This window comes from Chiloscyllium plagiosum, unplaced genomic scaffold, assembly GCF_037043375.1.
Source record: "Chiloscyllium plagiosum isolate Xiang-an unplaced genomic scaffold, Cpla_swu_hap1 HiC_scaffold_4, whole genome shotgun sequence".
NCBI lineage: Eukaryota > Metazoa > Chordata > Chondrichthyes > Orectolobiformes > Hemiscylliidae > Chiloscyllium > Chiloscyllium plagiosum.
This window is the reverse complement of record NW_028270142.1, coordinates 99211885-99238277: the sequence shown is the minus strand read 5'-3', so window position 1 is coordinate 99238277 and position 26393 is coordinate 99211885. Positions and strand designations below refer to the sequence as shown.

At 42.4% G+C, this 26393-nt stretch overlaps 1 protein-coding gene across 3 annotated transcripts in view; it reads right to left on the bottom strand.

Moving 5' to 3' along the window:
• Positions 1-26292, bottom strand: part of cnbd1 (cyclic nucleotide binding domain containing 1) — an 86369-nt gene extending 60077 nt beyond the window's left edge. For 2 of the 3 annotated variants that reach the window (XM_087986509.1, XM_087986510.1), the window contains exons 1-2: positions 25807-26292; positions 7963-8035 (exon numbers count right to left, since the gene is read on the bottom strand). In XM_087986509.1, coding sequence (XP_087842635.1) covers positions 7963-8035; positions 25807-25927 — 194 coding nt within the window. In that variant the 5' untranslated portion in view covers positions 25928-26292. Of the gene's footprint in view, positions 1-492; positions 785-7962; positions 8036-25806 lie in introns of all 3 variants that reach the window. The other variant, XM_087986511.1, reaches the window with a different exon arrangement.
• Positions 26293-26393: the final 101 nt, after the last annotated feature.

Below are 26393 nucleotides of genomic sequence, written 5' to 3'. Positions count from 1 at the left end.
ATGTTTAGGAGTTAAATAATCTATTATTCTGTTAAATATTCGAATAGAGCTAAGTTATTCCAATTCTTCTTTCTTTTATTTATATTTTAACTATAGTGTAAGAATAAAGTGTGTTGTCTTCAAGCTTGGTAATTTGACCATTTGAATTGTATCCAGAACACACCTTACACTTGCCTTTAAAAATAAGAAAAAATTGGGGTGTAGGTTATCTTCTTAATATATTTTGAGGGGGTTCCTTATCTTTTGCACTAATGTACTGGACAACTCCCACATATTGAGAATGGGGATATTTGTGGAGCCTCCTCATCTAAATTGTCTACCATCATTCACAACTAGATGTGGCAGGACTGCTGAGCTGGGATCCGATCTGTTGGTTGTGGGATTGCTTAGCTCTGTTTATTACTTGCTGCTTATGCTACATAGCAAGCAAGTAGCTCTGCATTGTAACTTGATCAAGTAGCAACAATTTTTTTTATTAAGCTCTTGGCATACCATCCTGCATCTTTCATTGAAGCAGTGTTGATCCTGTGGCTTGATGATAATGGTAGAGTGGAGCCATGAGGTTACAGATTGTGGTTGAGTACATTTCTGCTACTGCTGATGGATCATGGCAGCTCATGGATGCAGAGTCTTGAATTCCTAGATCTTTTTGAAATTTACCCCATTTAGCACAATGGTAGTACCACACAACATAATGGAGATCGTTGTCAGTGTGAAGATGACACAGCCTTCAGAAGGACTGCACGGTGGCTAATCTTATTGATACTTTCAGGGACCGATGCACCTGTGACAGACAGATTGGTAAGGATAAAGTCAAGAATGTTTCTTCCTCTTATTGGTTCATTCAGCAAACCCAGTCACAAACCCAGTCTCACAACTATGACCTTTAGGAGTCAACCTGTAGCAGTGATGCCAAGCCACTCTTGGTGATGGATATTGATTCTCCACCAAGACTATATTTTACAATCAATAAGAATGGAAATAAAATACAATATATATTAATGATTTGGATGTGAACATAGGAAGTATAGTTAATAAGTTTGTAGATGACACCAAAACTGGAGGTGTTGTGGACAGCGAAGAAAGTTACCTCATAGTGCAACAGGATCTTGATCAGATGGGCCAATGGGCTAAGGAGTGGCAGATGAGGTTTAATTTAGACAAAAGTGAGATGCTGCATTTTGGAAAGGCAAATCAGAGCAGGACTTATACCCTTAAAGGTAAGGTCCTGGGGAGTGTTGTTGAACAACAAAACCTTGGAATGCAAGTTCATAGTTCCTTGAAAGTGGAGCCGCAGGTAGATAGGAAAGTGAAGGAGGCATTTGGTATGCTTTCCTTTATTGGTGGGAGCATTGAGTATAAGAGTTAGGAGGTCATGTTGTGGCCATACAGGGCATTGGTTAGGCCACTTTTGGAATATTGCATGCAATTCTGGTCTCCCTCCTATAGGAAGAATATTGTGAAACTTGAAAGGGTTTAGAAAAGATTTATAAGGATGTTGCCAGGGTTGGAGGGTTTCAGCTATAGGGAGAGGCTGAATAGGCTGGGGCAGCTTTGCCTGGAGTGTCAGAGGCAGAGGGATGACCTTATAGAGGTTTATAAAATCATGAGGAACATGGATAGGGTAAATAGACAAGGTCTTTTCCCTGGTGTGGGGGAGTCCAGAACTAGAGGGCATAGGTATAGAGTGTGAGGGGAAGGATTCAAAAGGGACCTAAAGGGCAACATTTTCATTCAAAGGGTGGTGCATGTATGGAATGAGCTGCCAAAGGAAGTGGCAGAGACTGGTAGAATTACAACATTTAAAAGGCATCTGGTAAATGAATAGGAAAGGTTTAGATGGAAATGGACCAAGTGCTGGCTAAATGAGACTAGATTAATTTAGGATATCTGGTCAGCACGGACGAGTGGGACCAAACAGTCTGTTTCCGTGTTACACATCTCTATGACTCTACACAATGATTTAGTTGAAGAACATTTATGGAAGGGGAACACACTGCTGCTCCTGTTGATAACCACAATAAATTAGTCACTAGCCCAAAAGCAAAATATTGTGGATGCTAGAGATTCTGACATGAAAAAAGAAAGTGCTGGAAAAGCTCAGCAGACCTGGCAGTATCTGTGTTAATGGCAACAAGACTCTCCATCAGAACTCCAGGGAGGTAGAAAAGTGACAGGTTTTCTGTGGTAGAACAAGGGGGAGGAGCAAGTGGAACAGAAGTGATTGACAGGAAAATTTTAGAAGTGAAGGAGAATAGAGATTAACGGTTTCAAAGAACAAAAGGCAAAGGAGGTGGTAATAGTTGCAGATGTTATTAATTATAATTATAAATTAAAATAATAAATTAATCACCAGCCTAATGTCTATTTAGTTTATTATATATTTATAAAACTAATAACAACAGCAACAGATTACATTCTGGAGACATACAAAGCATGATCACAGCTGGCACATTAAAAGAATAATTGGCTAGTTTCCGATTATTTCAGCTTCTCGAACTTACTTCAAATTTTATTTGTTATTTCTCAGCTGTTTGCTCTTGTTAGTCCAGAGAAAATTATTGGCTTTCTATGGTCTGGAATAGAACTTTTATTTCTCTGCTCAGAAATCTATAAAAAACTATTGAAAATGGCTCATTGCTTGCTTCCCCACCTCTTGGGCAGAAGATTAGGCTGAATATTTGAGGTCCAAATGGAGGCAGTAGACAGGAACAAATGATTTTTCCACAAGGCTGGAGTGAGTCAAAGCCTGCAAACCCTTCTCTACTTCTCAAAGCCTGTCTCTTTGAAGCTTGCTAAATTTGGTGATGAGGCCACTGTTTAGGAGATGCCTGGTTTAGACCAGTGGAGATAGGTATGAATCACATCGAGGAGGATAACAACATTTCTGACCACAAGTCCAATGTTGACCATGGATGAAACAGCTTCCTCCTGCTGTCGTGCAATGTGACAAACAACAGTACACTCAGGTACAGGTTACAATCATTTATCCAAGCAAACACAGGTAAAATCAGCCTTAGACAGTCTGCACTCTGTTCATTCCTTATATACACCTTTGGTCACTTTCATGTACCATCCTTCAATTCTCTAATTTACAATCACATGCTAGACAAATACCTCGATCTTCAATTCTTTCTTCCTCTGTGCACATTCACCAGGCATTGTTCTTATCCATCCAAGCCTTCTCATATTTCACTGATTGTGTAGTCTAAGCTGATTTCTTGTTTCTATCACCAACTCCCTTCACTTGCTGGCCTTGAACTTTGCCTTAGTAGCTTGATTGTTTAATTCCTTTCCCTGTCCAGAAGACATCTGATAATCTATTCTGTTCTTTACTGCTTTCATCTTATTTCATTATAAGCTATTTTGAACTGAAACCATTTAACCCATTCACCTCTTTTGAGATAAAATTGACAGCAGCCCATCATAGGTCAGGAAAGGAATAAGTATTTACCTATTCTGGGATTATAATGACATCCAAGTTGTCGACAAGATTTTTTGGGCCACCTGAGCAACCAGAAAGGCTGCAGAAACGAATATTGCAACCTTAAAAATTGAGGTCTTTGGAGATGAAGAATATCAGCCTGCACAGGACAGAGGCATCACCCCAAGTATATGAAAGTCACAGGAGAGGTGCTGGAGACAATACAGAAACAGCCTCCACCCTCAGCAAGGATCTATCATCAGTGGTCACAATACCTGAACCTGGAGGTGACCCTGAGTCTTCATGCAGATGATCATGCACATCTATGCTATTGTCAATGTGCACCTCCTACTCCATGTCACTGTTCACCACGTGTTACAACAATACTGCGCAGAACAGACCCTTTGGCCCACGATGTTGCGCCGACCTGTGAACTAATCTAAGCCAATTCCCCTATACTATCCTATCATCATCCATGTGTTTATCCAAGGATTGTTTAAATCTCCCTAATGTGGCTGAGTTAACTACATTGGCAGGCAGGGCATTCCACACCCTTACCACTCTGAGTAAAGAATTGCCTGCAGTGATTTTACAAACTGTGGCCTGGAATTGTTTTACTACAAGATTCTTTCATCGGTCAGCTGCAGACCTCTATAGGATCTCCACAGACAGCTGCACACCAGTGTATCGCCCAGGTGACACATACTGCCTTCACCAAAGCTGGGCACAGGTCAGATTTACAGCTGATGGAGTTTCACAGGCTCAGAAAGCAATGGGTCCAGTGCACGGACTGGTCAGATGTTGCCCTCCAATGCCCTCCTGAAAATGACTTGATAGTTGTGATGATCTGCTTTGACTCAAGAACAAGATCTCCCTTAAGATGGTAACAATTCATTTGATGATGAACAGGATGATCAGAGGAGAAATTTGAGCACAGGAAGATTACACTGAACAAGGAAATGCCCCTGCTGGATGATAATGCAGCCTCCTCCAGCCACCATCCAGGAGGAAGACCTTCCTCCTTTTCATTCCTAGGTGGCAGGCTTCCAACTCCTCTCTGATCACCTCACTTCCCAGTGGTTTAGTGGAAGGTTTATGCACAAATCACAGACCTCCCCCTCAGGATAACCAGAAGTCTCACTGATGGTTACTCTCAACAAATAAGTCACCCATTTCATATGATCCACTTCCATTCCTGCCCCCAGTCTCTTGAAGAGGAACATTTTCATCATCAATTAATGACTCACTCCCAGAAAATCTGAACATCATGTTTTCCATTAATGGCAGATTTTTGACACAAAAAGAAGGCACAGGGAAAACAAAGGCCAGCTAAAACTCCACCTTCTCAGCCGACTGTCTTCCTCTGCAGCAAGCGTGGGAGTGACTAGCGTGCCAGAGCAAGGCTCCTGAGCCATACCAAACTTTGCTTAACAGTGAGCTGACCAATATGGTGGAAACCTTAATCTTAGAAGACAGAAGACTTCCATCAGCCAAACTAACTGATTATGTCAAATAGATGAAGGTTTTTTTCATCATAAGATAGTTTGAGCTAATTACTGTTTAAGAGAATTGGCACTTCTGGTCTATAGAATAGCTTTCATCACACTTGTGGGGGTTTAGTAGTTGCATTTCGTCGTACAACTAGGGTTTCAGTTTAAAGGTTGTTGTATTTCGCAGTCCTTCTAAACTTAATCAATAGGTTGTCTTAATGATATTACAAATGATTTTTCTATAAATATCCCACAAAGTATTGCTGATAGTCATGGGAGAGAAAGGCAATTCCTATATGGTACATCCTTAAAAATATTTGCAATATTGTGATTACTGGTGGCTTGGAAACTTCAAACCCGTGCAAGATTAATTTCTCAGAAATTCAGAAAATAACTTAACTGCCAATTTTGCAAGACATCAGAAATATCAGAATACATAACAGAACAAATATCAAGAGGACACCATGAGTTTTGCTTTGCTACAGTATGAATTCTGATATCAAACGTCACTTAGTTAGGTCTATTTATAGACCAGTCTTTCATATCAAGAGGCTTAGCTTCATATAGTGACACTTCAGAGATATAGGAAGCAATTATGTAAAATCCCTACAGTGCAGATAGAGGCCATTCAACTGTAAAGTCTGTGCTGACCCTCTGAAGAGCAACCCAGCCTAACCCCATAACACTGCATTAATCATGACTAATCCATCTGGACTACATATCCGTGAACACAACAGGGCAATTTACCATGGCCAATCCATCCATCCTGCACATCTTTGGACTGTGGGAGGAAAGTGGAGTACCTGGAGGAAACCCACAAAGACATGGGAGAACATTCAAACTCCACACAGTCAGTCACCAGAGGCTAGAATTGAACCCAGGTGTCAGGAAATGTGAGGCAGCAGTGCTAACCTCTGTGCCACCATGCCATCTGATGTATTATCTTGAAAGTGATAAAACACTCAAATATGTTTCACAGAAGTTTCTCAAACAATACACAATATCAGGCCACATAAAGAAATGCTAAAATAGATGACTAGAACCTAGAATAAAGATCTAGGTCTTAAGAAGCATCAGAAAGGACAGCAGGGAGGGAGGCAGAGGAGTATAGTGAGTGAATTCCAGATCTTAGAGGCTGAAGGACAGAAATTATAGACAACAATATGCCATGATTAAAATTAGGTACATATAGGAGGCTAGGAATACACTAGTGTGAATATTGTGAAGGATTATTGGGTTTTTATTCTTTATCTTTTCATGGAATATGGGCATCATGCTAATACCAACATTTATTGCCCATCTCACTTGCTTTTGAACTATGTGCCTCTTTCAGTCATTTCAGAGGGTATTAATAGTTATTCACATGACTGTGGTCTGGATCCAAATATAGACCAGGCCAGGTAAGGATTGCAGATTCCCTTCCCTATGAACATTGGTGAGCCTGCTGGGTTGTTACACCAACTGATGACAGTTTAAAGATCGTCATTATTATTGACCATCATATTCCACACTGTAAGTAATCTAATCTAATCTAATCTAATCTAATATAAACTGAGCTATTCGGTTTTTCAATTGATACCATGGAAATGGCTGTTTCAGGCTGTCAGTGCCATGTAAAATCCCGAGTTGCGGTTATGGGAAATGGCAAAGGCAGTGATCCAATTATAAAAAGGGGCAGCACGGTGGCACAGTGGTTAGCACTGCTGCCTCACAGTGCCAGAGACCCGGGTTCAATTGCCGCCTCAGGCGACTGACTGTGTGGAGTTTGCACATTCTCCCTGTGTCTGCGTGTGTTTCCTCCGGGTGCTCCGGTTTCCTCCCACAGTCCAAAAATGTGCAGGTTAGGTGAACTGGCCATGCTAAATTGCCCATAGTGTTAGGTGAAGGGATAAATGTAGGGGAATGGGTCTGGGTGGGTAGCTCTTCGGAGGGACGGTGTGGACTTGTTGGGCCGAAGGGCATGTTTCCACACTGTAAGTAATCTAATCTAATCTAATATTCCAGATATATTGACTGAAGTTAAATTATACCAGCTGCCTTTGTAGGATTTGAACTCAGAGCATTAGCCTAGACCTTTAGTGGGCGGCACGGTGGCACAGTGGTTAGCACTGCTGCCTCACAGCGCCAGAGACCCGGGTTCAATTCCCGCTTCAGCGAACTGACTGTGTGGAGTTTGCACATTCTCCCCGTGTCTGCGTGGGTTTCCTCCGGGTGCTCCGGTTTCCTCCCCAGTCCAAAGATGTGCAGGTCAGGTGAATTGGCCATGCTAAATTGCCCATAGTGTTAGGTGCAGGGGTAAACGGGTCTGGGTGGGTTGTGCTTCAGCGGGTCGGTGTGGACTTGTTGGACCGAAGGGCCTGTTTCCACACTAAGTAATCTAATCTAATCTAATCTAAGTAATCTAATCTAATCCAGTGACATTGTTACCATCTCCTTTGAGAGCTAAAGCTGCTTGCAAGGAAAAAGGGAAGTTTAAAAACAATGATGAGAAGTTTAAAGTTGGAATTTTACTAGAACAGGAGCCAGTATAGGTCAGCAAGTTCAGAATGATGAGTAAAGTTTGCACAATTTAGGATATGGGCAGTGGAGATTAACCAGAGTGAAAGATGGAGGGCCAGCCAAAGGAGCACTTACATGACTAAGTCTAGATAAACAAAGACATGGATGAGGGTTTCAGCAGGATATAAATATCGCAAGGAAACATAATCGTTACAGAATAGATTAGTTCAGACTGAGAGTGCCCTTGAAACTCAAATGCTTTAGCATTTAATCACCACCCAGAAAGCCTTGAGTCTAAGCAACAGATTTACTCATTATGAAAAAATATCTTACTTGGATAGGTTAATTGATTTGCTTTTAGCCAGGCTATCACTTTTAATTTGTACTTTTTTCAATAAGATCTGAAGTTGATTTTTTAAATCATACTCAGCTTCACTGACTTTGGCAATTTTTAGAGCTTTTTGGTGATAACACTTATCCCTACTTGCAAAGAGACTATAAACAGTTCACAAAATAAAATAAAATTAGTTTCACTATTTCGAGTGGTACCTGCTCTGTAGACCACAAATGGTGCATAATTTGTCCAAATTTTGATAATCAATTCCCGCAAAAAATTGAAATCCTAGAAAGACAGAAAAGTAAAAATATTGCTTTTGTTTGAAAACTTCTTGCAGAATTAATGTGCTGGGGATATTTCTAGATGCATTTATATTAAATGAAAAACATTGTATTTGATCTATTAAATGTAATAATGAATTTTAAACAGGATTGCAACAGCTACTGGACACATTTACCAATAGGTATTAAAACTGAAATTTCAGTTTCCATGAATCCAACCTTGCTTTGGGAATCTACAAAGCAATCTTCCAGAGAATTAATTTATACTCACCTGACAATATGTACATAAGGTAGTTAAATGCTTGAAATTAGTGAACAATATATCAATGGAAAAACTGGTCAGAACACTTGCTAAACAGGTAAGCAATGTTGTGCACATACAGAAGGTGAATACCACAGACAGGAAAAGATCAATATTTGGCTTTGAGATTAATTGATCTTATATCTATTCCAAACAGTAATAGGTTGCTTGGCAACTGAGAATAATCTCTGAAAAATAAGGCACATGAGGTTTTATGACCATTTTTGAAAGCATGTGGAAATACCTAATTGGGAGAGAAACCACAGTAGGAAGAAACAAGTTAAATAAGCTTACCCAGCATGTAAGAATGTAGTGAAAGCTTTAAGAAGATAGGAGACAGTACAATTGGATATTGAGTCTGATAATTACAAAATTATAGTTCATAGAAATACATAAAAGTAAATTGTAAGTTTTACACAATATGAACAGAAAATGCTGGAAATATTCAGCAGGCTGGGCAGCATCTGTAGAGAGAGAGAGTTTAGTTTGATTTAGTTGGCAGTGTTAGAGCAAAAAAAAACTGAGGAATAAATTTAGATAAAGAGACTATTGTCATTTGGAATGCTTATAACAGCAACTTTACATTTGTCCTCAGATATAAACGTTTCCCTCAATATTGGCACTCATATTCTTCCCTTTTCTTTATAAGTATTAGGGCTGTCAATGGCTCTTACTTAACATAAAATGGCTGTTGTGGTTTATAGCTAACATAAAAATGGCCAAAGAAGATTCTTAGCTGAAGCAGTCATTTACAGAGTCAGAATCACGACCTTTGTACTCATAGCAACCAGACAAGATAATGAAGTGTCTAGATGGGCCAATGGGTTGTGAAGTGGCAGATGGAGTTTAATTTAGGTAAATGTGAAGTGCTGCATTTTGGAAAAGCAAATCTTAGCAAGACTTATACACTTAATGGTAAGGTCCTAGAGAGTGTTGCTCAATAAAGAGACCTGAACAAAGTCCAGAGCTCCTTGAAAGTGGAGGCTTGCAGGTAGATAGGATAGTGAAGAAGTTATTTGGTATGCTTTCCTTTATTGGTCAGAGTATTGAGTACAGGAGTTGGGAGGTCATGTTGCGGCTGTACAGGACATTGGTTAGGCCACTGTTGGAATATTGTGTGCAATTCTGGTCTCCTTTCTATTGGAAAGATGTTGTGAAACTTGAAAGGGTTCAGAAAAGATTTACAAGGGGATTTGAGCTATAGGGAGAAGTTGAATAGGCTAGGGCTATTTTCCCTAGACTGTTGGAGGCTGAGGGGTGACCTTATAGAGGTTTATAAAATCATGAGGGGCATGGATAAGATAAATAGACAAAGTCTTTTCCCTGGGATTGGGGAGTCCAGAACTAGAGGGCATAGGTTTAGGGTGAGAGGTGAAAGATACAAAAGAGACCTAAGGAGCAACTTTTTCACTCAGAGGGTGGTACATGTATGGAGTGAGCTGCCAGAGGAAGTGGTGGATACTGGTACAATTGCAACATTTAAAAGGCATCTGGATGGTAAATGAATAGAAAGGGTTTGGAGGGAAATGGGCCAGGTGCTGGCAGGTGGGACTAGATTGGGTTGGGATATCTGGTTGGCATGGACGAGTTGGACCGAAGGGTCTGTTTCCATGCTGCACATCTCTATGACTCTATAACTCAATGTAAATTACACAAATAGGGTCATATTACAATGCAGCAAATGAAGCCACTGTTTTCACTGAGTCAGTTTTGATACAGAGGCACTGATAGATAGCCAGCTAATTTAAAGTTTGTTATTTAATATGGGATAGAAGGGGAAAATCTTCACTCACATTAGTAAAGACCTTTAGGTGATTACGCATGTAAATGTGTCTACATAAAGTAGAAGTTTCAATGTGTCACATCAAAGTAAATGGATTACTGTAGACAGCTAGCTTTAGACAGCTAGAACGCTCTTGATAAATCTTGATAAAGGCCCCTTTTACCAGGCAGTTCAAAGTTTTGTTATTTAGTAAAGATTAGAAGGAAAGGTCAGATCCCACAGTAATTAAGACTTTTTAATGTAATTGTCACTCTATATTATATACATCTATATAGGTATCCTGAACTTCTAAATTCAACCTACGAGCTATCGTTAAGGGTATATCTTAATTCCTGCAACAGACAGTTGGGAGAAGTTGCCATCCTGCACTCAACGAGAATTGATTAACAGGTGCAGGCGTCAGTATTGGAATGTGGTTGAATAACATGCATCGTGAAAGCACAAAGATAGATGATAAAGATGCCTGGTAAACATCATGGGATTATGAGAAGACTTGGGGATGTCCACAAAGTTGTCCATCATTGACCATGCAATGACAATGATTAACCTGAGTAGATGTTTATGTAACCAATTAATAATAGAACGGTGGACTGCTGCCTCACAGCGACCCGGGTTCGTTTCCCCCCTCGGGCGATTGTCTGTGTGGAGTTTGCACATTCTCCCTGTGTCTGCATGGGTATCCTCCCGGTGCTCTGGTTTCCTCCCACGATCCAAAGATGTGCAGGTCAGGTGAATTGGCCATGCTAAATTGCCCATGGTGTTAGGTGTATTAATCAGGGCTATATATGGGGTAGGGGAATGGGTCTAGGTGGGTTACTCTTCAGAGGGTCGGTGTGGACTTGTTGGGCCGAAGGGTCTTTTTCCATACTGTAGGGAATCTAAGCTAACCTTAACAGAGACACATTTGTGAATAGTTAAGATGAAGATCATTGTAGTTTTTGAAAAAAATTTTTAAAATTAGATTGATGGACTCAGCAAGATGGCAACAATTCAGTAGAACTGCTGTGGATGGCTCTGCCTAACAGCGAAGACATATTGGTTTTTTTAACTATTTCTGGCCAACTTATATAGATGAATTGTTAATTTAAAAACTTGAAGAATACTTGTTCATTGACAATTTGGAGTGGGAAGGATACCAAAAGGAAAAGGAGCGAGTGAACAGCAACAAGGAGGACACTCCCCTGCAGTACCGGGCACACCAAGGCCTCTCCCAGCAGCAGCCTCTCCCAAACCGCCGAGGGACCTGACAGACTCACAGGAATTGGCAACGGTGATGGTGAGACTTACCACAAAGGTTGAGGCTGTGATTGAGGAATTCCATGCCCAGGTCCAACCCATCACATCCATGCTACAGAAGCGTGAACGGGAGCTCCAGATCCTCGGGGAATGGATGGAGGAGGCGGAGGGTCAAACCATGGCCTCAGAAGCAGCGATTAAGTCCTCGAGCGAACGGATCCAGATATTGGAGCAGGATGAGCGGTCTTTGCAAGATCAGGTCGACGACTTTGAAAATCAAGGTCCAAGGATGAATCTTTGGATTGTTGGGCTCCCAGAGGGCGAAGGTGGGCAGCCAGTCAGCTTCTTTGAAAACTGGCTGCCACAGTTCCTGGACCTTCAAATTGAATCCGGGCGGATGCATTTGAAAGGTCCTATTGGGTGGCGGTACGCAGATCTGGGCCGGTACAGTGCACCCACCCGGTCCTAGTGCACTTCCCACATACAAGGACAAGCAAAGAATGATAGAAGCCTCCAGATTACTGGGGAAAGATCCACAGGCAGTGCTGCACAAGGATTCAAAACTCAGGTTTTCCCAGGATTTCTCAGCAGCTGTAATTAAAAAGAGGAAGTCCTTTGATGAAGTTAAAAAGAGGCTCAGGAACCTGAGCATCCAGTACTCCAGGAGGTACCCCGTGGTGCTCCGACTCAGCCAGGGGACTCATTTCATATATTTGACTTGGCGGATAAAGCCAAGAACTTTGTAGACACTTTAAAAAAGACCAATTGGTCAGAAGCATACGGTTAATGTTCATCCTATTTTCCTTCTTTCCCTGTGTTTTCCCTTTTCCCTTTTTTTTCTCTTTCCCTAATAATTTAAGAAAAACAAAAATCTTGGAATATGTTGTTCCTATTATATTTTTATAACTGGATTTTATCATGGGAAAGTTTGTGGGTGTCCTCTGTTTTCCTTTTTTGTTGTTCTTTTTCTCTTTTAGTCATAAGTAGGGGTGACATGGAACCGGGGATGGTCGGAGTGCTTATCCTGACATTGGATCATCCCCTTGTTTATTTACTTTTTTTTGCCTAAGGCTGGGGCACAGTCCAGGCCCTAAGGAGCTGTGGAGGAGGGGTTGGGGAGGGTGAGTGCCCCCTATGGGCAGAGGGAAGAGTCTCCCATTCATAGGTTTTATAGTTGGTTTTCTTTGTAGATTTTTGGTAGTAATAGTTGTTTGTAGTTATGATAGAGTAGTTTGAGTATACACAACTCTGAGACTCTGAGTCGCCATTCACTTGTGCTTGGCACATTGCAAGCAGGATTCTCCCTCCCAGGGATTCTAGGGTCCCTGAAAGGGGATATGGCTAAGAGTTTTGTTAAATGGTGCATCTGGAACATCAAAAGGAAAAAATGTTTTCTCACCTTAAGAGTGAAAAGGTTGATATCACCCTGTTGCAGGAAACCCATCTTGATGATGGGGAATACCTGAAGTTACAACGGGGGGGGGGGGGGGTTATGATCAGGTATTCTTTTTATCCTTACTACTAAAGTAGGGGAGTGCCTGAACTTATCCAGAAAAATCTTCTGTTCACATTATTAGAGCAGGTGAAAGGTGAGCAAGGCGGTTTGTGATACTTAAGGCCCTGATACATGGGGGGAAATATGGCATTTAAAATGTTTACTGTCTTCCGGCACATCCCTTCAAATTTTTGATTAGTGTCTTTTCTAAGTCGAGTGCCTTTGGAACACGGCACATTATTATAGGGGGATTTTCAATTGCCTTTTGGAGCCGACAGTGGATAGGATGCCTAGTGGGCCACCAACTATTTCTTGGCAGGCCAAGCAGGTGGCTGACTTATGTGAGGAGTTGGGGCTGGTGGACATTTGGAGGTGTCTTCACCCTACCAGCAAGGACAAATGTCACACAAGGATTGATTTTTTTTGGCTCCTTCAACCCTTATGGATTCGATTGTAGGTTGTAAAATTGGGAATATGGCTATCTCTGATCACGTGGTGGCGTATTTGGAGGTCAAAGCCAAGAGTGAGGGGCTAGGTTTGCAGCACTGGCATCTGGATCCTTTTCTCCTTAAGGATTCCAAATTGTGGAATACGTTTTGAGGGAGTTTTAGGAGTTCTTGACTATCAACTCAGGCATGAAAATGTGTTGCTGGAAAAGCGCAGCCGGTCAGGCAGCATCCAAGGAACAGGAGAATCGTCGTTTCGGGCATAAGCCCTTCTTCAGGAATCCTATCAACTCAGGCATGAATAGTAGTCCGTCTATGCTATGGGAGACCGCTAAGGCCTTTGCTAGGAATTAGCTATTTCCTATTTGGCCGCTGGAAGGGGGGACAGCAGTGTCTACTTGAGACATGGCTGGAAGCGCTGAGGCAACATATTTTGCAAGGCCTTCAGTAATCAAGCTACAGCAGATAACGGCCCTTCGGACAGCCTTGAATTCAATACTTACACATATTGCAAAGGAAGAACTTGCTTTTGCTAGACAAAGGCTGTTCGAGTACGGGTATAGGCCAGAGAAGTATTTAGCGTATGTGACTAGGAAAAAGCATGCTCCCCAATCCATTACTGCCATTGGACACAGCACCAGAGTCCTTACATATGATGCCAAAAGAATTAATGAGGCTTTTCGGCATTTTTACTGTGAATTGTATCGGTCTAAAGGTTGTGAGGATAGGACAGCCAAGATGGAAGCCTTTTTTAAGAACCTGGACATCCTGGGATTAACCCTGGAACAGGCCTCTCCCCTTGACGGTTCAGAAAATAGAGGAGGCAGCTAGGCAACTTCAGAGTGGGAAAGCTCCTGGCCCTGATGGTATCCCGGGTGAGTTTACAAGGAGTTTATAGGGATTCTGTCAGGGTCGATGTTGGAGATGTACAATTACTCCTTTATGCATTAATGCCTACCATCATCTTTGAGAGAAGCCAATATTGCCCTAATTGTTAAGAAGGGGAAGGTTCCTGAGGATTGTGCCTCATACAAGCGCATCACTCTATTAAATTCAGATTTTAAGATTCTGTCTAAGATTTTGCCACTGAAATTGGAGAAGGAGTTGTCCTATATTGTCAAAGAGGATCAGACAGGTTTTATAAGGGGCCGTAGATCTTCTAATAATATTAGAAGGTTGCTGAATATGATCCAAGCATGTCAGCAAAAATTGATCCAGGGGTTGGTGATTTCCTTAGAATGCAGAGAAAGCATTTGAGTGGGTGGAATGGCCATATCTTTTTTATGTCTTAGAGCAGTTTGGGTTGGGTGGGGTCTTTGCTATATCGGAGGTGGAGGTTCTATATCGCCACCCTCTAGCTGCAGTCATCACCAATGGAGTGAAGTCTTAGGATTGGCAGGGGCAGTCATCATGGCTGCCACCTCTCACCATTGTTGCTTACGTTGGTGATAGAGCCATTTGTCAGAACATCCACATAATCGCTCCTGAAGTGGGATCGAGGGTACACAAGATTACACTGTATGTGGATGATGTCCTTCTGTTTTTGTCAGACCCAATGACCTCCATACCCCATCTGACACAAAGTATTAATTCATATCTGGCCATTTCAGGATATAATATCAACTTTGCAAAGTTGCAAGCTATGCCTTTGGGTGACAAGGAAGTGCCAGAGGTTGAAGGTGGCCCTAGGTTTCCCTTTAAGTGGTCACAGACGGGTTTCCAATACCTAGGTATCTTTATTACCCCCCCATGTTTGATCGGCTATTTTTGCTCACCTGCTCGACAGTGTTAGGCGGGATCTTTAGAGATGGGAGGCTCTTCCAATTTTGTGGTTGGGCCGAATAGCCCTTGTTAAGATGAATGATCTCCCTCGTTTGCTTTATCCCATGCGTATGCTCCCTATAATGTTTCCCAGATCAACGTTGCAGAAACGCATGGGTTGGTTTAGTTCCTTCATCTAGCGTCGTGGGTGGCCCTTCAACTTACTAAAATACAGTTGCCTCAAGGTTGGGGAGGAGTTGATTTCCCAGACATCAGGAGGTATCAATTGAGTCCCCTGCTGTTCTTTGTGCGTGACTGGGCAGGAAACGATCCAGGCTCAATATGGCTGGATATCGAGGCCTCCCAGGCAAAGTGCCTTCTTATTAACCTGTTTTTCATGGATAAGACGAGGACAGTTATGGACCACTGACGGAACCCGATTGTACAGTCAAGGCATGGAGGGTAATGCATCAGAGTGAGGGTTGCTTATCCAAGACTTTGCCACACACTCCCATAGTTGGTATGCTGGGATTCCGACCAGGGATGATGGATGCAGGGTTCAAACTTTGGGCAGGAGAGGAGTTTCCAGTTTGGGAGACTTGTTTGAGGAGGAGGTTATGATGTATTTCGAACAACTGAGCCGCAAATACGGGCTGTCCAGCAGAGGTCTTTTCTGTTTTTTCCAGGTTCTAGAAATCGTGGATGCATTGGTGATTATTTTCCAGAGTTCGATAGATTTAGAATCAGTTCCTGCGGATTGGAGGGTGGATAATGTTGTACCACCTTTTAAGAAAGGAGCAAGAGAGAAAGCAGGAAATTATAGACCAGTTAGTCTGGCCTCAGTGGTGGAGAAGATGCTGGAGTCAATTATAAAGGATGAAATTACGACACATTTGGATAGCAGTAACAGGATAGGTCAGAGTCAGCATGGATTTATGAAGGGGAAATCATGCTTGTCTAATCTTCTGAAATATTTTGAGGGTGTAACTCTGAAGATGGACAAGGGAGATCCAGTGGATGTAGTGTACCTGGACTTTCATAAAGCCTTTGATAAAGTCCCACATAGGAGGTTAGTGAGCAAAATTAAGGCGTATGGTATTGGGGGCAAAGTACTGACTTGGATTGAAAATTGGTTGGCTGACAGAAAACAAAGAGTAATGATAAACAGCTCCCTTTTGGAATGGCAGGCAGTGACCAGTGGGGCACTGCATTGATCAGTGCTGGGACCGCAGCTTTTTACAATATATATTAATGATATAGAAGATGGTATTAATAGTAGCATTAGCAAATTTGCTGATGATACAAAGCTGGGTGGCAGAGTGAAATGTGAGGAGGATGTTAGGAGATTACAGGGTGACCTGGACAGGTTAGGTGTGTGGACAGATGCATGGCAGATGCAATTTAATGTGGATAAATGTATGGTTATCCACTTGGTGGCAAGAACAGGAAGGCAGATTACTACCTAAATGGAGTCAAGTTCGGTAAAGGGGCAGTACAAAGAGACCTGGGTGTTCTTGTACACCAGTCAATGAAGGTAAGCATGCAGGTACAGCAGATAGTGAAGAAACCTAATAGCATGCTCGCCTTCATAACAAGAGGGATTGAGTATAGAAGCAAAGAGGGTCTTCTGCAGCTGTACAGGGCCCTGGTGAGACCGCACCTGGAATATTGTGCGCAGTTCTGGTCTCCAAATTTGAGGAAAGACATTCTGGCTATTGAGGGAGTGCAGCGTAGGTTCACGAGGTCAATTCCTGGAATGGCGGGACTATCTTATGTTGAAAGATTGGAGCGACTGGGCTTGTATACCCTTGAGTTTAGAAGACTGAGAGGGGATCTGATTGAGACGTATAAGATTATTAAAGGATTGGACACTCTGGAGGCAGGAAACATGTTTCCGCTGATGGGTGAGTGCCGAACCAGAGGACACAGCTTAAAAATTAGGGGTAGGCCATTTAGGACAGAGATGAGGAGAAACTTCTTCACCCGAGAGTGGTGGGTGTGTGGAATGCTCTGCCCCAGAAGGCAATGGAGCCCAGTCTCCAGATTCGCTTAAGAAAGAGTTGGATAGAACTCTCAAGGGTTATGGAGATAAGGCAGGAACAGGATACTGATTGAGGATGATCAGCCATGATCATAATGAATGATGGTGCAGGCTTGAAGGGCAGAATGGCCTACTCCTGCACCTATTGTCTATTGTTAGGGATTTCATCCAGGAGAAGACTACTCTTCTCACTAAGCCCTATAAGCCCGATACGGAGATATTGCTGCTACGTGCCACAGGCACCTTTTCGGGTAGTGCCCTCTATCGCCTGCTGGGTGGCAGGGCCTGGCAGGATATCAACTGGTTATGTGAGGTCTGGGAGCAAGAGCTGGGAGTGAAGATCTCTTTTGAAAAGTGGAAAGACACATGGGAGTACATGCAAAATATCTCAATCTGTAATGGGACAGGCATTCTGCAGTTAAAAGTTCTGCACAGGGTTCATTTGGCACCGGACTGTCTGGCAAAGTTTAAAAAAGGGGGCATCTCCAATGAGCCCCAAATGTAAAATAAATGTAGGTACTCTTACCTATTGCTTCTGGACATGCCACAGGCTCCATGTTTATTGGAGCGCTGTGACGGGAGTGATAAGAAATACCAAAATTAAAGTAGACTCGATATCTTTCCTCCTAGGTCCACCAAATTTATCATCTTTGGATGGGCACGGGAAGAAACTATTTAATATTCTCACTTACTGTGCATGGAAGAATATTCTGATGAATTGGGTGTCTGAGAACCCACTGGGCTTTTTGGGATGGCAGAAATTAATTATGGAGCACATACCCTTGGATGTTTTCACAAATATGGTGCACCACATAACAAACCTTTTTTATAAGATATGGCAGCCCTTTTTGAGTTATTTGGACACAGACCTGTCTGCTATATTAACTAGGGCGTTCATTTAATCAGGATGGTTAGGTTTGATGAGCCCTGAAGGGGGGAAGCTGCTGAGTTAAAAAGAGTATATATAAAACATTCCCATTTTTTTGGTTGGGAGCTTTGCACCAAGCATTGTTATCTTATTTTGTGTTCTTGTATGTTTGTTTTTTTTTGTTTTATCAGTCATTTATTTATTGGTATTGTTTTGCACAGTGTTCGGTTTTGTTTTGTATTATAGGGTAGGTTAATAGTAGACAGTAGTTGTATTGTAATTTGCTTTTGTTTATTATACTGGTGTTTGTTATATTTTAAATAACTACCTTTTTGTAAAGTCAAAAAATGTTTTTTTTCTAATAAATATATTCACAAAAATAGATTGGGTTTGGAATTGTCAGACAAATATACAAACATTTATGTCTTTCCTTTGTTCATTGAAGAAGCTTCTGGATCCCTAGAGGTTTTTTTCTCACCAATGTAACATCAAAAAACTCTTTGATGCTACAAGTGGACTCTGGGTGCCAAATGATTTATTTAGACATTCCATCCCAATAACAGAAGCTAGCAGAATCCACATCTGTGACATGTGGGAGGCCTCGTGGGAATGTGTCCTTCAAGCACATAATTGGCCTCAAATCAACCTTCCTCAGGATTCAGGAACCAGATGTTGGATGTCCCACCCACTGAAAAATCAGGCTAATCAGATGCTCACAGTTCCTCGTTGTTGTTCATGTCATCAGAAACAGTGGCTGTTGACAGCAATGGAGTTTAGAAGAATGAAAGGAGGCATATATGATGCTGATGGCAAAGTAGACGTAGAAAAGATGTTTCCTCAAGTGGGGCAATATAGAATGAGAGGTCATGGTTTTAAGATAAGGGGCAGCAGATTTAAAACAGAGATGATAAATTATTTCTCTGAAAGTATTGCGAATCTGTGGAATTCAGTATTCCAGAGTGTGGTGGGTATTGGGATATTGAATAAATTTAAGTTGGAGATAAACAGACTTTTTCATTAAAAGTTTTATGAAGAGAAGGCAGGAAAGTATATTTATAGCCAAAATGGCATCAAATCAAATCAAATAGCGAAGCACACTCAAGAGGCTGAATTGCCTGCTTCTGCTTCTCGTTCTTTTGCTCCTATATACACAAGAGACTCAGAATCACAGGAGAATTGCAAGCCAGATGCGAGGGAAGATAATTTAAGTCCATAAGGCCAGAAGATATAGGATCAAAATTAGGCCTTTCAAGTCAGCTCCACCATTCGATCCTGATATGTTTCTCAATACCATTCTCCTGCCTTCTCCCTGTAATCCATCCCCTTACTAATTGAGAACCAAAATAGTCTACACCTCTATTCTTCCTACCAAGGTACACAGCCTCACACTTTCTCGCACTATATTCCATCAGTCACTTCTTTGCCCATTCTGTCCAAGTCCTTCTGCAGCCGACTCACTTCTTCAGCACTACGTCCCTTCATCTAACTTTACGTCATCTGAAAACTTAGCAAAAATACCATCAGTTCCTTCACCCAGATTGTTAATGTATAACGTGAATAGCTGTGATCCCAACAAGGGCCCCTCTGAAACTCCATTAGTCACCAGATGCCATCCTGAAAAAGACACCTTTATCCATACTCTCTGGCGATCAGGAGATGAGGATCCAAGATGTTGGGGATGATGTGGTTCAGTGGTAAATACAGGGAGGTGGCTGTCAGCATCTCTCCCTTCCCAATGCCAGGTCCCTCAATTAGACAAACTTACAATGTTTGCCAGCCGACCTTCGGAAGGCACAGAAATGCTGTGCACCTCCTATTTAATTGATGAGACATCACTAAACGATGGTGGTCTGAAGGATTATAGATGTCAATACACTCATTAGTGAGCCTAACTGACATTATTCCGGCATGGTCAGGAATCCTGAGTATGACCTTCCTCCTCAACCAGGAGGGTCAAGCAGGATCTCTTCCCACCAATACATGGACCAAAACCAGGCTGCACTAAGTCTGATCCAATGTTTCAGTACTGTGCATTCTGTCAGATCTGAATGCTTTAAAAGACACTTAAGCCAGATGCTTGAACGAGAGACATTTGAATGAGTTGTAAAATAAAACTCCTAATTATACCTTGTAAACTGCTATTAAGACACTGTAAAGGCTTCACTATGCTGAATTTTAAATGTCACCAATAAGGGTCATTGTTAAGTCATTGGTCTTCAGGTTATCAAAAGGAAACTTTAATAAATCAGATACTGTGAAAGGAACATAGGATAATCGTAGTTGAATTTGAAGGTAAATGTGGGAACTTTAAATGTCATAATCCACACTTAGAGGTAGATTCCATGCAGACAAAGACAAATGTGATGAGAAACCAGGACGTCAAGTTGCAAGAGGAGGTTCAAACATAGTGCAGTCTGCATCAGGACAAAGAAATAGAATCCAGAAATAATGAAAGTATGCATAAGTGAGGTAGGCAGGCAGCTGAGGTAGGAACAAAGGCAAGAAATACAATGCAAGTTTAAATAAAAAACTTTGGCAATAGATAGGATTTGATTTTACAAAAACATATATAGTATCTTTAACAAGGTTCGTGAAGGTTTGTAACTCAGGTTGAGATTTAGGGTGTAGGTTTGCTCGCTGATCTGTAGGTTTGATATCCAGACGTTTCATTACCTGGCTAGTTAACATCATCAGTGGCGACCTCCAAGTGAAGCTTCACTTGGAGGTCGCCACTGATGATGTTACCTAGCCAGGTATTGAAACGTTTGGATATCAAACCTACAGCTCAGCGAGCAAACCTACAACATAATATCTTTAACATAATTAAACATCACAAGGCACTTCATAGGAACGTTATAAATAAAGCCTAAAATGAGCTATTAAGACAGGTGACTCAAGATTTGGTCAGAAATGTGTGTTTTAAGGTCTATCTTAAAAAGAAGATGAATTCAGGAGACAGAGATTTAGATTAGATTAGATTAGATTATTTACAGTGTGGAAACAGGCCCTTTGGCCCAACAAGTCCACACCGACCCGCCGAAGCGTAACCCACCCAGACCCATTCGCCTACATTTACCCCTTCACCTAACACTACGGGCAATTTAGCATGGCCAATTTGCCTAACCTGCACAGTTTTTTTTTGGATTGTGGGAGGAAACCGGAGCACCCGGAGGAAACCCACGCAGACACGGGGAGAACGTGCTAACTCCACACAGTCAGTCACCTGAGGCGGGAATTGAACCCGGGTCTCTGGCGCTGTGAGGCAACAGTGCTAACCACTGTGCCACCGTGCCGCCCATTTAGGAATGGAACTGCAATGCTAGGTATTCAAGCAACTAAAGACATAGTTTGAGGAGCGATTATAATTGAAAATACATAAGAGACAGAATTAGCAGAGTGAAAATTATTGCAAAGGTTTGAAGTCTGAGGAGAGGCAAGTCCATTGAGTGATTTGAAATAAAGGAACAAATTTTAAAGTCGAAGCATTGTTTGACCAGGAGCAAGCACAGGGCTGACAGAGGAAGGCAACACGTTACAATACATGGGCAGCAAAACTTTGAATGATCTCAAGTTTGTGGAGATTCAAATTTAGGAGACCAGCAGCTGCACATTAGTTGAGTGTCGAGGTAATGAAGACATGAATAAAGCTTTCAGTAGCAGATGAGCCGAGAAGTTGGGAAAGTCAGGTGACTTGTAGCTGTAAGTAGGTGATCGTAGTATTATCACAAATATTTGAGCAGAAATTCATTTCGGGATCAAATGTGGCACCGAGGTCTGCTTCAGACTGGTTTAATCTCAGGCTCTTGTCAGGAAGATGGACTGTATGTGTATCTTAGGGATGGGTTCAGTCTTCCCAATATGTACTTAGAGGAAATTTCAGCTCATCCACACAAGATGCCAGGTAACTATCTGATTATTTAGCAACAGTGGAAGAGTTCAAAGAGGTGGTGGTGAAGTAGAACTGGATGGCATGAATATACACATGAAAATTAAACCTATGCTTCAAATTATGTCAAATTGTGTGCTGTGGATAAATAGGGAAGGCCACAAAAATGTCCTCAGGAAATGCCAAAGCTAATAGGGAGGGAGCAGGAAGAGAAGTCATTGTAAGTGATTCCCTGGCTAAGATTAAGTAGATAAGAATGGAAAAGTCCCAACCAGTTAATGACAGTAGAGAGACTTCAGAGGAGGATGGTGTGATAATCATGTTAATGGCTGCACACAGGTGCAGCAGGATGAGGTGGGAACATCTCCCTTTGTTACAGTCATATGTTAGTAATTTATGACTTGGATAAGTTATGCTTTCTGGTTCTCATAAATTTGAAATCATGCTTTTAGTCTCTAATGGCTTTGACCTTCCAGTCTTTAGATAGTCCAAGACTTAATATACCCCCAATGGATGCACATTGGGACCCTCAGAAGTCAATGACCTACAAAGTTTAAACTTCCAATGGGCAACCAGCTGGTATCAAGAACAATCTGAGAAAGCTTCCAACTTTGAGTTAAATTTGAAGAGCTAGGGCTCTGACTCACTTACCTGGATAGTTATCCATGAAATGTGAGATGATTCAAATTTGATGTAACTCCTGGATAAAGGCGGATCATTCCTAATCAGTATCCTCTTCCTGCCTTATCTCCATAACCCTTGATTCCACTATCTTTGAGAGTTCTATCCAACTCTTTCTTAAATGAATCCAGAGACTGGACCTCCAATGTCTTCTGGGGCAGAGCATTCCACACAGCCACCACTCTCTGGGTGAAGAAGTTTCTCCTCATCTCTGTCCTAAATGGTCTACCCCGTATTTTTAAGCTGTGACCTCTGGTTCGGCACTCACCATCAGCGGAAACATGTTTCCTGCTGCCAGAGTGTCCAATCCTTTCATAATCTTATATGTCTCAATCAGATCCCCTCTCAAACTCTAAACTCAAGGGTATACAAGCCCAGTCGCTTCAGTCTTTCAGAGTAAGGTAATCCCGCCATTCCAGGACTTGACTCGTGAACCTACGCTGCACTCCCTCAATAGCCAGAATGTCTTTCCTCAAATTTGGAGACCAGAACTGCACACAGTACTACAGGTGTGATCTCACCAGCTGCAGAAGACCCTCTTTGCTTCTATACTCAATTCCTCTTGTTATGAAGGCCAGCATGCTATTAGCCTTCTTCACTACCTGCTGCAACTGCATGCTTGCTTTCATTGACTGGTGTACAAGAACACCCAGATCTCTCTGTACTGCCCCTTTACCTAAATTGATTCCATTGAGGTAGTAATCTGCCTTCCTGTTCTTGCCACCAAAGTGGATAACCATACATTTATCCACATTAAACTGCATCTGCCATGCATCTGCCCACTCACCTAATTTGTCCAGGTCACCCTGTAATCTCCTAACATCACATTTCGCCCTGCCACCCAGCTTTGTATCATCAGCAAATTGGCTAATGTTATTGCTGATACCATCTTCTATATCATTAACATATATTGTAAAAAGCTGCGGTCCCAGCACGGATCCCTGCGGTACCCCACTGGTCACTGCCTGCCATTCCGAAATGGAGCCGTTTATCACTACCCTTTATTTCTTATCAGCCAACCAATTTTCAATCCAATCTAGTACTTTGCCCCCAGTACCATGCGCCCTAATTTTACTCACTAACCTCCTGTGTGGGACTTTATCAAAAGCTTTCTGAAAGTCCAGGTACACTACATCAACTGGATCTCCCTCGTCCATTTCAGAGTTACATCCTCAAAAAATTAAAGAAGATTAGTTAAGCATGATTTCCCCTTCATAAATCCATGCTGACTCTGTCCTATCCTGTTACTACTATCCAGATGTGCCATAGTTTCATCCTTTATAATAGACTCCAGCATCTTTCCTACCCAGTGAACACAGATCTGAAGTACCCATTTAATTTATCTGCCATATCTTTGTTCCCGTAATATATTCCCCTGTTTCTGTCTTCAAGGGCCCAATTTTAGTCCTAACCATTTTTTTGCCTTGCACATACCTAAAAAAGCTTTTACTATCCTCCTTTATATTATTGGCCAGTTTACCTTCGTACCTCATTTTTCCTCTGCGTATTTCCTTCTTAGTAATCCTCTGTTGCTCTTTAAAAGCTTCCCAGTCCTCGGTTTTCCCACTTATCTTTGCTATGTTATACTTTTTCTCTTTTAACTTTATATGTTTCTTAACTTCCCTCGTCAGCCACGACCGCCCATGCCTCCTCCTGGGATCTTTATTCCTTTTAGGAATGAACTGATCCTGCAACTTCTGCATTATACTCAGAAATATCCGCCATTGTTCCTCCACGGTCCTCCCATTGAACTTTGGCCAGCTCCTCCCTCATAGCTCCATAGTTCCCTTTATTCAACAGAAGTACTGTCACTTCCGACTGTACCCTCTCCCTCTCAAATTGCAGATTGAAGCTTAATGTATTATGGTCACTACTTCAAAATGGCTCCTTCACTTCAAGGTCTCTGACCAATTCTGGTTCGTTACACAATACCAGATCCAGAATTGCCTTCTCCCTGGTCGGCTCCAGCTGCTCTAAGAATCCATCTCTGAGGCACTCCACAAAGTCTCTTTCTTAAGGTTCAATACCATCCTGATTCTCCCAGTCTACCTGCATGCTAAAATCCCCCATAACAACTGTAGTAACATCTTTGCGACAGGCCAATTTCAGCTCCTGATTCAACTGACATCCGACATCCAGACTACTGTTTGGGGGCCTGTAGATGACTCCCAAGAGGGTCTTTTTACCCTTCGTATTTCGCAGCTCTATCCACACTGACTCTACATCCCCTGACTCTAGGTCCCCCCACGCAAGGGACTGAATATCCTCCCTTACCAACAAGGCCACCCCACCCCCTCTGCCCGTCAGTCTGTCCTTACGATAGCATGTGTAGCCTTGAATATTCATTTCCCAAGCCAAGGTCATTTTCCCAGGTTGGGGAATCCAAAACTCGAGCGCTTGGGTTTAAGGTAAACTGAAAAGTTTTAAAAGGGACCTGAGGGGCAACGTTTTCATGCAGAGGTGGTGCATGTATGGAACATGCTGCCAGAGGAAATGGTGAAGATGGGGGTACAATTACATTTCAAAGGCTTCGGGGTTGGTACATGAACAGGAACGATTCAGAGGGAATATGGGTCAAATGCTGGCAAATGGGTCTTGATCAGTTTCAGATATCTAGTCAGCGCAAACGAGTTGAACCGAAGGGTCTGTTTCCATGCCATATTATTCTATTACTCTATCCAAGAAACATCAAAGATGACAATTGATCAGAGGACGTTTTAAATTAGGAGAGAAACTGTAGTATCGGAAGAATCATTTGACTCTAAACATTAATTTTGCTCCTCTCTCTTCAGGTGGTGAGTTTCTCCAGCATTTTCTATTTTAATTTCATATCATATATGCAGTACTTTGCTCATCTATAATCAGATTAAATTGATGAGGTTTACACATGACAGAATTGTACAGCACAGGAGGAAGGCATTTAGCCCATCATGCCTATTGCAACTCGTCATATCGCTCCAACCTCTCCCCATATTTCTGTATCGAACCTCATTCAAGTGTATGCCGGTCACAAGATTCCGACATCAACAGAAAAGTTGTCTCTCTCTGGGAAAATGCACGGCAACGGTGCACAGCGCGTCTGCTGCGGTGGTAATGTCCCCAGCTCTGCGCCTGGAGGCCCAGGTTCAAGTCCCACCGACGCCAGAAGTGTGCCATAACAACAGCTTAATTAGGGAAAAAATAATTAAAAGAGTAAGCACGGACTGTCTATCACAGGGCGAGGGAGCCGGGAGTCACACACTGAAGTAGGGGAGTGCCCATCTGTTGTCGCTCTTACCCTGAGTCTGACCTGGGCGGCTCCAGCTCCCGGTAACGGCTGATGCAGCAGGAGCCGACATGATGTTGAGACGTTGTTGTTGCCTGGTGTGGAGGAGCGGTGTTTGGGCGGCTGTCTCCATAGTAACAAGACCGGAACACGTGACGGACGCTCTTCAATGAACACGCTCGCGGTTCCAACCAGCACGAGTGGGCTTCATGCCAGATATAAACCGCTAAAGCACGAGCTCGGGCTCATGCCGGAGCGTTGTTTACCGAGGCGAGCGGGACATCCTCTTAGAAGTATCAGGGTTATCATTTAACTATAGTGAATACACTCTGATTTCAACCCATCATTCTGACTTGTGAAACTCAACCGGCGGAGGGGGTGCATATCAAGGATTCCTCACCGTTTTAAATGGAGAAAGTGGGGACTGCAGATGCTGGAGATCAGAGCTGAAAAATGTGTTGCTGGAAAAGCGCAGCAGGTCAGGCAGCATCCAAGGAACAGGACAATCGGGCATGAGCCCTTCTTCAGGAATGAGGAAAGTGTGTCCAGCAGGCTAAGATAAAAGGTAGGGAGGAGGGACTTGGGGGAGGGGCGTTGGA